The sequence below is a fragment of the Etheostoma cragini genome, chromosome 8 (assembly GCF_013103735.1).
Source record: "Etheostoma cragini isolate CJK2018 chromosome 8, CSU_Ecrag_1.0, whole genome shotgun sequence".
NCBI classification, from domain to species: domain Eukaryota; kingdom Metazoa; phylum Chordata; class Actinopteri; order Perciformes; family Percidae; genus Etheostoma; species Etheostoma cragini.
Genome location: NC_048414.1, coordinates 10,925,561 through 10,941,840, shown reverse-complemented (window position 1 = coordinate 10,941,840; position 16,280 = coordinate 10,925,561). Strand labels below are relative to the sequence as shown.

At 39.8% G+C, this 16,280-nt stretch overlaps 1 protein-coding gene across 5 annotated transcripts in view; it reads left to right on the top strand.

The window, feature by feature from the left end:
- The window catches only part of tln2b (talin 2b), a 76,644-nt gene that overhangs the window by 19,615 nt on the left and 40,749 nt on the right, over positions 1–16,280 (top strand). For all 5 annotated transcript variants that reach the window (XM_034878549.1, XM_034878548.1, XM_034878547.1 and 2 more), the window contains exons 2-6: positions 10,072–10,245; positions 10,334–10,431; positions 10,595–10,724; positions 11,377–11,532; positions 11,994–12,136. In XM_034878549.1, coding sequence (XP_034734440.1) covers positions 10,110–10,245; positions 10,334–10,431; positions 10,595–10,724; positions 11,377–11,532; positions 11,994–12,136 — 663 coding nt within the window. In that variant the 5' untranslated portion in view covers positions 10,072–10,109. The remainder of the gene's footprint in view (positions 1–10,071; positions 10,246–10,333; positions 10,432–10,594; positions 10,725–11,376; positions 11,533–11,993; positions 12,137–16,280) is intronic.

Below are 16,280 nucleotides of genomic sequence, written 5' to 3'. Positions count from 1 at the left end.
GTCCATGTTTTGACAATAAAGTTTATCACATTTGCTGCTGTATTATTTGTTTCATATGTCCTAACCAGATCCCAGGGGTGGAGACTAACTGATTACAAGAACTGTTACCATAATTGCAAAATGATGTTACTTTTGCATGCACTTTTCTGAGTATACTCTGACTGCCGGAATTATGCGTTAAATTAGGTACATTATGTTTCTCTCTACTTCTTTTGGAATTGCAAAAGTAAAGGAGTGGTCGACAAATATGCTCCTATGGCAAAATCAGGAGAATACATTTATGTTTCTTTGAACTTTTTCCTCCTTTTTTAAAATTTGAGAAAACTATATTCTAAAGAAAAGATGCTCATCACTTTGGAAGGAATACCAGTCAAATGTTTGCAGTTACTAAGAATGTTTTTTATTGAATTTAAAACTTGAAATTGGCTGTATTCTTAAACAGATAATCATTCATAAACAGCTAAACCCAAATTCGAAATGCATGTATGTCATATATCACCTCACCTAACTTAGAAGTTTCGTTGCTGTAGAAATATACCAGAAAAATCGATCTTGTTAAAAATAAGTATGTTTTTGAAACATTATTCTGAAAAGATTTAGTATTGGAGAGTTGTCTGAACTATTGTCAGCTGGTCCTGCACACAGCCTTTTCTTTAAGAACTTTCTGATTTGTTGTATGCGCCTTTTCCAGCCAATTTAAACATTAGACTCTCTGGTGCGTTTAGTCCTTGCTGAGAGAAAAACAAAGCTGCGAGGAGTCACACAGTGATACTGCACTTGGAATGTACTCCCGAGTTAACGGAGTAATGTGGTTTTTTTTTCACCATTTGCTTTGGCTGAACACAGTTTGCTTTCAACTTATATTGTTCGCTCTAGATGTTGACCAGTCATTTATCTTTTTGGGTGCGGTGGGGGCGAGGAGTACACACACTAGACAGCTGTTTGGTTAATTGTGTGGAGGGAAAAAAGGTTCTTGCTTAAGTGGTTTCTTTGTACATTCAGTGTCTGCCTGTCATTGCACATGTTTGTCTTCTTCACTAAACTGTGGGAATCAATGCACCACTAGACAAAATCACAGTCAGTTTCTCATTCTTACAGTGCCGACATCCACACAAAATGGCAGGTTATGTTTCTCTGGCAGAACCTTCAAAAAAGCAGTTAAACTAAAGTGACACTTTCACATAAAGGTATATTCATGTTTCAGACAGGCTCTATCGAAGTGAATCACAGTCAACTTTCTCAATCTCTTCTTCTGCTGAACATTTCCATGTACTCATGACAGGATATCTGAGAGGCCCCTCTGGATGAAACTGGGATTGTATAGTCATATACACAGATAAAGCAGGCTTTACCATTGCCAAATCTCCCGCTTTGACCTTGTCTGCTTGACATTTAAAAGCTGACTTTAGTTGAAATCATTGCAGAGTGTACCCTACATCTAGATGAACCTGGAAGCAGTTGCATCTGGCTGCTGCTGCTGCTGTCCAGCCTTATATGTCCAGGAAAAGGTGGGCACAGCAGCAGCCATGGCAACTGCTGGAAGAGTTGCTGATCTGGAAACAATAGGCCAACAACATGGCCTCACCCTGAATCTCGTCTCGTGTAACAACATGGTTTCCCTCACACCATCAACAGGTGATTTTATCATTAGGGACTACTTTAATGTGGTTATACTATACCATGTTGGCAGGCGTTGTTGTTTTCTAACGCTTAACTGGCTTACCTATTACAGATAATAACACAACACAATGTGCAGGAGAAAGGGACTGCACCTCACAATTAAGCTGATATCTCTGGTTATGGCTTTCTTAGCTAAATGTTTTGTTTTGCTCAAAAAGCCATACCAGTGAATCTCTGCCTTTGTATGTCTGGTTTCTTCCTTTACAACATGCCAGAGGGTATAAAATGCTGATAAAGTCCTGCTGTACATCACACTTTGGACAGAAGCCAGTGTATGTCCCGTTCCACTGCGCTTGATACTGTAATCAGCATGCAAGTGTTAGTAGGCTACTGAAGTATGAGAGAGAGAGGCTCTGTGCTGGGGAGGCAGTGCAGACCAGAGAGATTGGAGTCGGCTGATTTACAGGACATGAGACTCTAGGGAGAATATACTGATCATAGGAGTCAGAGGTGTGTTGTCTTAAACTCAAAGTCTGCAGCAGGATGATCCATTTGGAATATTTAAGTCAATGAAGCTTGTTTGGTTTGTGTTTCTATGTGTGTTGTTCTAAACGTAAACTCCCACATTCCCTCGCACCTTCTGCCTATTGTACGGTATTTACTTGTGCTATTATATTAGGCATTTACTCCCACATGATTTGTTATACAGTTTATAAAAAGGTTTTTGTTCATTATTCACATGTTTCGTCAGAACTTTGTTGTATGAGAAAGAAATGTGTGACAGAAAGCTCTTGCAAGCTGCTGCTTTTCATAAGGAAAAGCTGCATCAGTTTGATTTTGTTACATGGTGCAAGGAGACACTCAACACATCCTAATTGTGACCCTTTGTAATTGTGATGCAATGATTACATGAGCTGAGTCTGCCCTGTACTCACACATTCTTGCATTAATTTCTGTCACATCTCTGGAGTCTTTTCTTAATACTCTTTTATCTGTGCCTGTAGGTCTACATTTGATAAAATAGCATTTAAAGTATCTCACACTGTATTGCTGGCACAGGGAGGGGGAACGACATGCAGCAAAGGTCTGCAGGCCGGAGACAAACCCATGGCCGCTACGCCGAGGACTGAGCCCCGGCACATGGGCGAACGCTCCACCAGGCGAGCCACCCAGGCGCTCGGAATGTAAATGTATTAATCACAAAAGTGTCATCACCTCAGTAAATACAGCAGGAAGTGCAGTCCCACCACTTCATCATATCTACTAATGTGATATATATGCATATATGCGTATGCATAAAGGAGATGATTACACTACATTGATAGCACACCGGTTGCAATTCTAATGACAGGCCAACGTGTGCCTCCAGGTTGCTTTGTCATGTGGACAAAAACAACACGCATGTGTATATGTCCAAAATGCATCTGAAAGGAGGAAAAGAAGGCTGAATAAATTCTGTACAGTGTGCCAGAGTGCCAAAACCCTCAATTTATGTACGGGTTGAAATGATCCTTTTTGTTTGGCAATGACATTGTGGATGGCAACCCATTCTGCCTGCAGTCATTCACATGCGCATACTGTGGATTCTGGTCCCTGAAACATCAGTTATGGTACACCAACCCAAAATGCACTTCATGCAGCTTATGTCGCAGGGTTTATTTTTTACAGTTGGTGTGAGAACTGACAGTAGTGTTTCTGTGAACACCAACTCAAAATGCAAATGTGTGGGGGTTGAGCTGGAAAACAAATACATGTAGTGACAGTGATAGTAATACCAAGTTGGCTATATTTTGGTTCAGTTTTTTGGTTTAGTTTTTACAGTGTGACTGCTAATATACTTTATTTGACAGAGCTAAAGTTGCCTTTTTATGTGGGGCCCAGTATATAAAACCAGATGTGGGGCTGTAGACCTAACGCTGCGTACTGTTAATTCTCTAAATTAAATATTAGTAAAAAAATAGGTTAAGGTTAAAAATGTGGTTGATTTTGCTAATTAAATAATAGTGGGCTGAGTCCTTTATTGTTACGGGCTGATCTGCATCCATCAGTGTATGTAATAAAAGAAAAATGTTTGGGCAACATCTGTCCCTCCCCCACACAGACTGACTGACTGACTGACTGACTGAGTGACTAGTTCATTGGTTGACTGACTGCAGCTGCTGGGTGGAGCTCTCCTCCTCTAGTAGCTGTTTCTGTCTCCAGCTACTAGAAAGCTCATTCTTTACATCTCTAAATTAGGGATGATGGATGGTACATATTGAACAACTTTGTGTTGTAAGACACTCTTATAATTTCTTAATTTACGGAAGTATTTGACTTCTAATCTTTGAAAAATTCAAATGAAAAAGAATGGATTTTACTCTGCTGTCATACCAGTGTAGGTATTAGTGAATGCCATTGTTTTTAATGATCAGGAAGAAACTGTTATTGTACATTCATTGCACTGCTTCTGCTTTGGAACCGTTTGAAACAGTGCTGCTGGAGAACGCTCTACTTTGCTGGATATTTTTAGTGTAAGAGGAGCTGCTCTCTCCCTCCCCACGACAAGGGCAAGATTCATAATTTCTGACAGCATCCATACCCTCAAATTGCATTACGACAGAGTGTCGCCCAGGAGCCAAGCCTGTAGGGTTTATATTAAAATGTAACCTAAAAAAATAAGTAAGTGTAACCTTGAGTGGCTCTACTGTAAATTTAGAGTGTGGGTTTGATGGCTTTTTAAAAATCTGGATTGACAGATAGCTGCTTGATTAACGCTCTGGTAAAACTGAATAATAATACCATGCAAGCTACATTTAACATGACAGCTTGTTTGTAGTAGTCCTGGTGAACTTTAAATAGCAACGGTCAGTTCTGCTTCATAAAGTTGTCCAGTGATGGCTTGGTTCTGGTGGAGTAATGAATAATTCATTCATGGAACGTATGGAGGAAGTGATAAGGGTAGAGGTGAAAGCCTTTGACTTATTAATTATATGAATTGGATTCAGGTAGACTCCAGATTCAGTGGGTGCTCTTTGCAAGGAAATGAGCACAAGGACATCTTGATGAAGGAAAGAATATAGTCTCTTCACGGCAAAAGAAAGTGGATATTTTGAAATGTAACAGAGGGCATGGTTAATTTAATATCTACTGTCTGAAAAAAAGATGGGTTTATAAACAGTTATATAACAATTTACACCATCCCCACCTTGTTAAAAAAGAAACCTGCCCCATCAATCATTATTTTGGCAGCTTACAAATACTTGATTTTTTGCAAGTTGACAGAAAGATGTTTCTGTGGCCCCCTGTTGCTACTTAGATTACAGCCCTGGGCTATTAAATAGATGTGTAACAATTTGCTATATGTAAGGTGTAAATCAAGTATGCCTCACACTGATAATAAAGAACGATTATGGGGATTGATTAAGGCCTACTGTTAGGGCTCTGATTCACAAAATTCAAATTAGGATGTAAAGCGCTAAAAATGGAAGCCTAGCAGTCATTACATTTAGAAACCACTTTCACATCTGGTGGAAATAACACACCTCACCTTGGTACAATCTCTCCATTGTGGAGTTGAACACAAATGTAGTTCCCGAATTGCAGGAATTTGGGATTTGAATATGCAGATAATCAAAACAACAACCCTTGTTTGCTCATGACCTACCACTGTCTGTGTTCCAAGAAAACATAATGGTCTCCAGAGGCATACTACGCTCCTGCAGGACTCCGACATTGCTTTTAATCAGACAGGGATAAAAGACTCATGCGGGCTCGGAGTCTCTGTGTAGGATGTACAGTAACTAGTAGAGAAAAGGAGGTGTGGATCTGTTTAGCTCATTTGCATTTTCTTAACTCACTCATGCTTTAATCCTGCTGTTCTCATCAGTCCTGAGAAATGCTGAGTTTGGGATTACTCTCAGCCCTCCATTCGATGCCATTGACATACTACATGCTTTATTTAAACAATTATAATAGTCCACCAGGCTGGAGATCTTATGGTGTGGTAAATGGCAATTCAGGTTATTGTGAGGTTATTGAAGGTAGCCTCCAACGTTTGTTTTTCTTCTGCTGCTTCACTGGCTATTTTATTTGAGCTTTGGGGTTATTTTCAATTGCATCACAGCTTGTTAAGATCAAATTGTCATCCTTTGCCATGATTGTACTTGCTTTAGAGTTGCCATTCCAATCTACCATCTACCCCAGAGTGGGTGTTTGTGTAAGTAAGACAAGAGATGTTTGCATCTGCATCACTATTTCTGTTTCTACACCCACATGCAAATGAAAGTGCACACAAAGCCTTGTTTACCAGGAAATCATTACTGTTCCTTTGTGATCTCAGTTTAATGGGCTGACCTTGAAAATTCTGTGGCAATGTGGGGGGATGGCTTAGAGTTGATTCTTTAAGAAAATGGAATTAAATATGCATTCTGGATTCCTGATTATTTTTCATTCTAATGTATCTCAAGTTCCTTTTTAAATTATGTTTTCCTGTCAATGTTCTACAGGCCAGTCCAACAGTTATTACCACTAGAGCACGACAAGGTTTGTTTAAAGAACATATCTTCACATCTTCAGGTCTTCACATCTTCACGTTTACGTTTACACTACATGAGAAACACACAGACATTTAGGGCCCTATTTTAACGATCTAAGCGCATGGCGTAAAGCACCTAGTGCATGTGCGTTTTGTGCGTGCCCATATCCCCTTTTGCTAGTTTGGCGGCGGGACAAAAGGGTCAAAAGGGTTGTACTTGGTGTCTTCACTAATTCATAGGTGTGTTTTGGGGCTTAACATGCAATAAACCAATCAGAGTGTCATCTCTCATTCCCTTTAAAAGCCAGGCGTGTCTGTACCTTGGGACATTGTTATAATGATGGCGGATTTGCACCGTAATATTTTTAAATGTAATCTTTTGCATGTTTGTGTGCTGTTGTGCATTACTGTGTGTTTGAAGTGATGAAGTGCTGCCCTATTGACTTTAGACCATGTTTTTGTTGGTCAATATCGCGATCACTTTCCGCTCTCTCAAGATAGCAATACGCCTATATGTTTGCTATTTAAACAATGTGCATGGTGGATAGGAAATTGACAACTGTGTCGGTTTTAAACTAGCAAAGACACTTGCGTCGGGCTTTGCGCCTCGCTGGGTGCTAGACAGAGACCTTACTCTGGTATTGATCAAATAAAAACCACAAAATTGAAGCCACCCTGTACAGCATTGTTTGCGTTATCTTGTTGAAGGAATATTATTTGTTCTCATCAACACCCTGTTGTGCTCTTTGGGGTCATTCTGCTCTAAATGCCTTTTTTCTATTAGAAGTATTTGGAAGACTGGTCCAGACAAACTGTTCAGGCCTGTATTAATACTTTTTAAGTAACTTTTTTGGTTGTTGTGTGACAGACTGATGCTGTGATTGCAGTTGTTGCTCTCATGCTCTGTGCTGCTGCTGGTATTACAATCAATCATTAGAACTCTATCCTCTCCAGATGGCGCCTGCCTTTTCAGGTCTTTATTGAATTGTCCATGTTTGAACTCCCCAGCAAGCTGCTCTTTGGCCATTTTGATGTCTTAATATTTAGAGTAGTGGCGAATAATTCAAAGCAGGACTCTTTTCTGATGGACTAGTGAGTGTTATGGGAGATAGTGTTTTAAAATTACATTTCTAGGTCTACCTAGTTATCTAGAAAAGGTAATAAAATAGATAATAATCATCAGATAGTTACAAAAGTGAGTTGTTTCTTGTTTCTCCTCTTTCAAACAGGGATCCTTCCATGCTTTAAAGCAGGGCTAATGAGGAGCTGGCTGCATTGGAGTGTTTGCATGAGTATTGTAGTGAAAAATGTGCTCTTACACTACTGTAAGCTTGGGGATTATCATTATCCTCCTGGGTTTCATCATGCGGTTTCTGCAGTGCTTACTCTTTAAAGTGATTGATGCTACTCACAACATATACTAAAGTGACTGATGCTTTAGCGGTAGACCAACAGTAATCTTTAGCAAATACCCGTCGACAGAGGTAACACTGGCCTTTTCACAGAGATGGACCTGTCTGGAAATCTGGCAAAACCTCAATAAAAATGCAAACATTTAACTGCACAATCTTTTTGGTGTGTGTGTGTAGGTGGACGTTGTTATCTTTAAATCTGTAACCTATGGTGTCAGTTTGGGGTCTGAAGCTGCTTGTCTGGAAGGACGTATCTGTGGAAGAGCTGGATGACAAAAACTCAGTGGGGCTTCTCTGCCAGCTGGTATAGAGGAGAGCTCATGCAGCGCCATTTCCCCTTCTTCTTTGTGCTTGATTTTCCCACTTTGTATGAAAAAAAACCTCACAGAGGTTAAGGGTCTAGCTGAGAGGAACCCATGGCCATGACAGAGCCACAGTCACAACTCTTATCATTAATGAAAATGTTCCTCTCAGACTTTGTCTGGTCCGGCTCAAAAAGGGAGAGATGAGCATGAATCCAGAGCACAAAAAACTCTTTGTTTCCAATTGTGGCGAAGACTTGAATTGTTGGAAAGAGAAATACTAAAATAAGTAAAAAGTAAAGTTTTTAAGTAATAATTGGAATACAATAAAGCTGAAATGAGTAATTAATTAATTGATTAGTTGAGCAAAAGAAAAATAATCTGCAACTATTTTAATGATCAATAATTGTCATTTTTAGGGAAAAATACAATAAATACCTTAATAAATTCCTTTCAGTTAAACAAATTTGAATATTTGCTGGTTTCCCTTATCTTCTTTGATATTAACATAAATATCCTTGTATTTGGGATCATTTATCATGACAAGCAATTTCAATACTTGTGTTTTGGAAATTTGTGAAGGATTTTTCCACCATGTTCTGATGTTTGATGGATCAAAGGTTTGAAGCTTTAGTGCGTAACTTTTTAATTATAATCAACGCCTGTTCCATTTAAGCCATTGGCAAATGAGTTGCTACAAAACTAGTTAAGACCATCAGCTTCACACTACTCTCTCTGTATTTCTAGTACTAGTACTTCAGAAGATTGTGTTGGCCAACCTGACGACCCAGATTGGACGTGCGCAGATACTCGAGTAAAGATACTTACCTCTTCTGTAGAGTCCTACATGTTTTTTTAATCCTCCATGTCCTCCTAGCAACTGCATGGAGGAGGGGTTCGGGTGGTGCATGATCATGGAAGGCTTGTATCATGTGGACGCCAACAATTTTATTGTCACTACTTAGAATTCCTCATGGGGGCGACAGACACTACGCACTATAGCTTTAATCTTTGATGGAGTAAATATTCAACAAATCAATAGATAATGAAAATAATCATTACTTGCTGTCCTAGGTTATAATAACATCAGCACTTTGGAATTTGAGTCTATGCTGATATATCCATCTTCACCAGAAGAAATGTGTTTTGTTTTTGAATGAGTTACAGACTTATATTTGTTCACAAAAAATGTGTAAGAACTATATTTTTTGTAGGGCTGGGCAATATATTGATGTTATATTGATATTGTGACATGAGACTAGATATTGTCTTAGATTTTGGATATTGTAATATCTATTATCTATTATCTATTATTTGTCTTTTCCCCACTTAGACATTATGTCCTCATTGCTGATGATTTTTTATTTAAAATCTAATAGTGAACATATTTTGTTAAAGCACTCTTTGTCAACCCCAGAATATTGCTACTATTGATATTGAGGTATTTGGTCAAGCATATCGCGGGATCAGATTTTCTCCCTATCATCCAGCCCTAATTTTAGGTCTATAAAGAAGGTATATATGGCCCTATTTATCATGTCCGTCCTTCTCTCTGTTGAAGCCAAGGTTAAGGAAGAGGAGAAACACGTTGCGTTATCAGTCTCTTTTCTTTTTTGCGTCTCAGAATACCCGAATTGATTCACCCAAATTGCAGTATGTGACACCCACTGATTTGTCTCCCAGTGAAGTCTACTTCTGAGGGAGAGTGCGAGCCAGGAGAAGAGTGTATAATGATGCGGCGGTGGAATGTCATTTTCTGTGTTTTGACTCGGCTTCTGTTATTGCTGACGATTAGAGAGATTTTCAGCCTTTCCGCTTTTTCTGCTGAAAGGTTATGTTGCTTCAGATAATTCTACACACACAGCAATCAGGCAGAAGCGTTCCAATGCACTTAACCCTATAATATCAGCAAATAACAGGGAAGACCAAAAAGCTGCAGAAGAGTACGGCATAACAGAAAAGCACACTTTACATTTTACAGGTAAAAATGTCCCCAAAGAGATAATTGTGATGATTTGTTCTGTGCTTCGTGGTTTTGTATTCTCCATCTGAGACTTCTTCTTCACACTTTCACGCATGATTTTTTTTTCTTTCAAGACAACATTTTATTAATGGCTTGTTGATACCAGCCATAACACAGGCCATCTGTGTGTGTAAAGCCAGCAGTATGACTTTACCCACTCAAATCCTTACACAATCTTTCTACCTCTGTGTTTTCCAGGGTTGTAGATCGGTGAGGCAATTCTACTACCCACCAAGATGGTGGCTTTGTCACTAAAGATTTGTGTACGCCAGTGCAATGTGGTGAAGACAATGCAGTTTGAACCATCTACGCCTGTGTACGATGCCTGCAGGATCATCAGAGAGCGAGTCCCAGAAGCTCAGACAGGACAAGGTTGGTGAATGACTCAGAAAAGGCAATTTACATAATCCAAGTCTATATGCATCTACATTTGCATGCTGTGTTTCACTTTGTGTTTCAGCGTCAGATTACGGCCTCTTCTTGTCAGACGATGATCCCAGGAAAGGAATCTGGCTCGAGTCTGGAAGAACCCTGGATTACTACATGCTTCGAAATGGAGTAAGATTAAGTCATATACAGTAGTTTGGGGTGGGGAACTGTCAGTGTCACGGATCATCTCTTGAAGTTATTTACATTTTCTAGAGGGATTTGAGATACTGGGAGGGACTACAGTTTACTCGTATAGTATGATATTATTGTGCTTTCTCTTCGGTTTTCTTAGGATGTTTTGGAGTATAAGAAGAAACAAAGGCCACAAAAGATCAAAATGCTGGACGGTGCAGTTAAAACCATCATGGTGGATGACTCAAAAACAGTCGGGGAACTGCTTGTCACCATATGCAGCAGAATAGGTAAGTAATATTCTCCAAGTTCTGCTAAAATGAGGTTTGGCAAGCCATTACCCAATTCTTGAATTGCTCTTTTACTTTTCTATCTTTAGTCCAAGCCATATCACATGACTTCATACAGAGTTGTGTTATGTTACTGTCTTATTAAATGCTATTCATGTCATATTTAAACAGCAACATTTGTTATCACACTTTTGAGCATTCCAAACCAAGTTTTTTTCAGTGCACGATGAGATGATTTATCAAGCTCAAGCAAGCTTGTTTCTAATTAATGCTAAAGTGTTTTTTCTTATGCCCAGACTGTGTCATCCTTGCCTGTCACAGAGGTGTTCCCTAAGCTTTATATTTCAATTATAATGGGCTGCCATCAAGCTCAATTGGGTGAGGAGGAGAGGGACTTGTGCCTGGCAGATAGCTTTATTGGAAAATGGTTGTTTAGAGTAGGTCTTTCTGCTTGGCTTCTCCTCCTCGGCTCCCATTTTAGTTTGCTGGCTCCGTACCAGCTTTCCATCACTTGTGTTTCAAAGCCGAGAAAGAGATACTAAAATGTTTTAGAGAATTACAGATGCGCTTTCTCTATGACAACCCCGTTATCCTGCTAGTTTAAGGCATCTCCTAATCTGAGAATGCCCTGGCTAACTTGTGTCCTTTTCAGGAATAACAAACTATGAGGAGTACTCCCTCATTCAAGAGGTCACAGAGGACAAAAAGGAGGATGGAATGGGGACACTGAAGAAAGACAGAACGCTGCTGCTGCGAGATGAGAGGAAGATGGAAAAGCTTAAAGCCAAACTCCACACAGACGATGACTGTGAGTGTTAAAAAACCCTCCAGAAGTGTTGTTGATATCTTGATGACTTTTGCACCTGTTTTTAGGGGCTGCTTATTTTTTCATTAATGAATCTGACTCGAGAACATCATGTGGATATGTTTTTTATCACTCAAGTTTATTGCATGGATATATCGGAGTTGATGAGTAATGGAATTACAACTGTTATCTTTTGCCCAGAGCACACCAATTAAATTTTGAAACGTGTTAACATTTTATATATAAATCACCCTCCAACTTTGGCTGAACTAGCTTTTTGTAACTAGCTTTCACTTCCCTGTGATTCAGCTGGTTAATTGTCCATCTAAACGGATCTGTCTCTCATTTTCTGACTACCTGGTTGAACTTCACCATCAGTATCCTCCTCTAGTAACATCTTTGTTAAGTGAATGTCTATTCATTTAATTGCATTTGCTAACAGAGTGTGTGTATTGATTGGCCAGTGAACTGGCTGGACCACAGCAGGACGTTCAGAGAGCAGGGAGTGGAGGAAAGTGAGACTCTGCTTCTCCGGCGCAAGTTCTTCTATTCGGATCAGAATGTGGACTCGCGGGACCCTGTCCAGCTAAACCTACTCTATGTTCAGGTAAAACTATTACATACACCTCATATGCTGATGTAGCAAAACACAGAGGAATTAGAGGATGACTTACTGTACACCAACAATTTTTTGTATTTTCTTTTTTTGGGGGGGGGGTTCAATTTCTTTCAGAAGACAAAAGATAGTGGTATTAGGCTCAATAACTACATCGTAGCATGCATCGACTTCTTTTTGGCCAGAACTGGACAGACTGATGTGGGAAGCTCAGATGTGGTCCAGGCTTGTTGGACTTATTTCTTGGTTCATACTGTACAGTGACACAATATAAACCATTGAATGCAATGCTTTAGTTTCAAATTGAAAAAGCTGCATTTGGACAGCAGATGGAAATTAGCCCTCGGGCTACAATCTGTCACATTTACGTGTACTGTTGTGCATGTTCATCAATGTGCATTGTCCTGAATAAATGAAAACAAATAAATGAAAATAAAAAGTTGTAAACACAACATTGACGAAGTTGATAGTAAAAATCTCTGGATTTGTTACAAAAAGCGAACCCTTTCAAGTTACTTATTCTTATTTGATCCATTGTTAATAAAAACATAGAAGTGCAGCCAATAGGTTCCTCTATGATACCCACCATCTAATTACTATTATTTTTACTTTTATATAGTTCTTTAAAGGTCCACCTTCTACTCCATTCACAAATGTAGTTATCAGCACCACCAGTATTGCCCATTGTTGGGTATTAACATTGAGATGGACAGATGTTTTAACATTGGTGGATTTTCTTTGCAATAACATTCTACTTTTCTTTGTGTTTTGGCAAGCTCAGTAAGATTAACCTGAAGACTTTTCAATGCATGATTGACAACATACCTTTCTATACCTGACTGATGGGATGGCATTGGTTTTTGACAAAAATATGGCTACAGTTTTGGAAATGTTATCTACTAAACTGTCCAGTTTGTTTCAATCTTTGCAGTGAGAAGTAAGCTCTTCTGTTGTGAAGCGTGTTTTATCACCATGAAATAGAGTTTTTCCTTTAAGTAGCCTAAAAGCTGGATAATCATCCTAATCCACACAATTTTCTATTATTTTATTCTGATTCACCAACTCAAAATGTTTAGACCAAACCATTCCTTCAAATGAAAGTATTCTAGATGTTTTGAATTTCCTCAAAATTCCTATTTGGTTTCCTTTACCTTAGGATCTCACATGACACTTCAAAGGCTCTGTGTTTTAACAATGAGTGGGGTTGAATAGGTTACATCTACAGGACAGCAGTTGATCATGACTTTTTAGGAGTTGTCAGAGGCAGTGAGTGAAGTCAGGATCCAAATGCCTTTACATTGCTGTTTGTAGATTTGTCCACCATGCAGCATATACAGTTTCTAGTCAGAGAGAGATATAGTTTGGCATTTTGGAGTGCGGGCTGGATGAGGGGGTATGTGTTTTTATTAAAAAAATGTTACTCTCTTTCTGTTACTCTGTCTGCAAGTGTGTGTGTGTGTGTGTGTGTGTGTCTGTGTCTGTGTGTGTGTGTGTGTGTGTGTGTTGGTTTTACCAGTTTTTTAAACTGAGGGAGCCCTGCTGGCACCGGTGGTCCCTGAGGGGAGTCAGCTGAATCCGGTACTGCACTAGTCAGGGTTAGCTCACTGCACACATCATTGCATTCACATTGACCCCTCCTGGAAACAGCAGGGTGCGGAGTACCTGAACACACACACACACACACACACACACAAACACACATGCAGATGTGTCTTGTGAGACAGAGGGAGATTTTGTATTCTCTCAGAAACGGTTGCAACATATTCTTTCAAATATTGTTGCTTGCTCTCCCACACAAAATCTCTGCAAAAGCAGCACTCACTTAGATATATACTATATATATATCATGTCTGAAATGTCTGTAGTCGTTTGAATTTGACTCTCTTCATCTTTTCAATCCCTGCTGCGTTTGTGAATATGTTCATAAAAAGCATCCAGCCTTCCAGCCTGTTCCTGCTGCTCTGCTGCCTTCTATCTGTCTGGTCCTGTTTCTGCCTCTATTTTTCTTACCCTCCATTTCCGACCCTTTCAGTTTGCCTGTCTCAACTTTTCCTCCATCTCCTACACATTCTGACATAGTCACACACATCCCCACCCTGTCACCCTGGCACACATTACAGCACAGTGCATATCATGCTCTCTTCTCAACACAGACTCATATTTCCTTTCACAATAACAACCCCGCCCCTTGCCCCCGCCTCTTTTTTGCCTCTCTGTTGCCCTTCCCATCTATCTTTCCCTTGTTCTCTCTCTCAGACACACTCAGGGATTGTCACACGGGCAGATCACAGAGACTCTTCACATGGCAGCGGCTCTATTTTACCACTATGTAAAAAGGCCAAACAGAGGCAGAAGAGGGCTCTTTCACAGAGTGGAACATACCATAGTCATCTCTTCTACTTCTACACATCTTTTTACTCATTCCAATTCCTGTAATACTCAGAAACTCAAGATTAAATAGTTTAGCAGATTCATATTGTGCCCCCCTGCCAACACACACACACACATACACACACACACATACACACACACACACACACACACACACACACACACACACACACACACACACACACACACACACACACACACACACACACACACACACACACATACTGTAATGGAAGCCCTGCCAGGAACAGACTAATCTCCTTTACTACTCGGCCACTCCCTTTCTGTCATGTATTTGTGCTAAGACCAGGATAAACCGCCGTAGCAATAGAACCACCCTGTGAGTGTGTGAGTGAGTGTGTGTGTGTGTGTGTGTGTGTGCCCTGTTTTTTTGCCTCCACTTTTGTTCACATTAGTTGATTCTGAAAGTATACTATTTGTACCACAAGACAGCATAGCACAAAGCAGGGACAGTTGAAGAATTGCCTTCAAAATAATATGTATCCTGCTGCCTCCTGTCATGTCCTGTTTGCTTTATTGGAAAATAAACAGAGAAAATAAAAGAGAAAGAATGCAAGGCCAGAATGGCCTCGGTTCAAATCCACCTGGTACAGTACTGTAGCTAACTGAGCCACCAGGATGCCCCTAGCCATCTTGTTATTTTGGATTTGTCTCAGAATAAAACTCTGTTGTCTAGTCCATGTAGCTGGCAAAATATTCCTTTACTGATTAATTGCCAACCGTCCTGATCGAGCACTGTGTGCATTTAGTCACTTTAGTGTTTCCTTATGTCAGCATTTATTTTTAAGGCTGCATTATACTGTGCACGCTCTGCTGGGTGATGGTGAACTAGTTGACCTCAGTTTTGTAGCCTCAGGCTTTATGTGTCACAGCTTCTGATGTCTTGTGCTTCACTTCCACCCATGCAGCTCTATTAAAATGGCCTAGAACCAGCGCCTCTATCACTTGACATTTCCGCTCTCAGGAAAAACAGGGTTTGTCCTCACTTGTCTTGTTGACAGTCATGGTAGAATAACCTGGCCAGTCAGTTGACCAAATAGAAATATGTATCTGTTAGTTGGCTGCTTAATCAGCTGTTTGCTTATTGATGTGAAACAACACCGCTAATGTTCAAATGTAGTATAGAATGACATCAGTTCAGCTATGCTCCATATGTGTATTACTTGCATTAGCTGTTTGTGAAAAATGAATGAAACTGCTAATGTCAATCACTGGTGGTTATTACTTGACCTTGCAGTCATGTGTATGCAGGTGAGCAGGGTGTCCATTATAACCTGACACTCACTTTACTCTGCCAATACATTACTACAGTACCAGTACCATCTCTTATAACCTATGGAACATATACAGTTGTTTACCTCCATGTAAACATAATCCTAAATAGACTAGTATTTGCTGATCGTCTGTATGTCAAAGTACTGTCAATTCTGGACTGATTGATGCAGCAATTTAGAATGAACCCACTTTGGTTTCTGCCTGGCCACTATTGCATTTACCAATCTCCTTCCAAGCTCCTTCATCTTCTCCCCAGGAAAGGAAAATGAGAGCAACAACCAATAAAATGTATCTTTTGCATTACTGTTGTTAAAGTTTCCCTTTCATTTTAGGGTTTAGATCATCATCTTTAATATTTGTTTCACTGGCAAATGGGAACTAGGGTTGAGGACCTAACTGTGAAAACAATATGATACATCCAACAGTATCCTACTTTCTGTCAGTACTC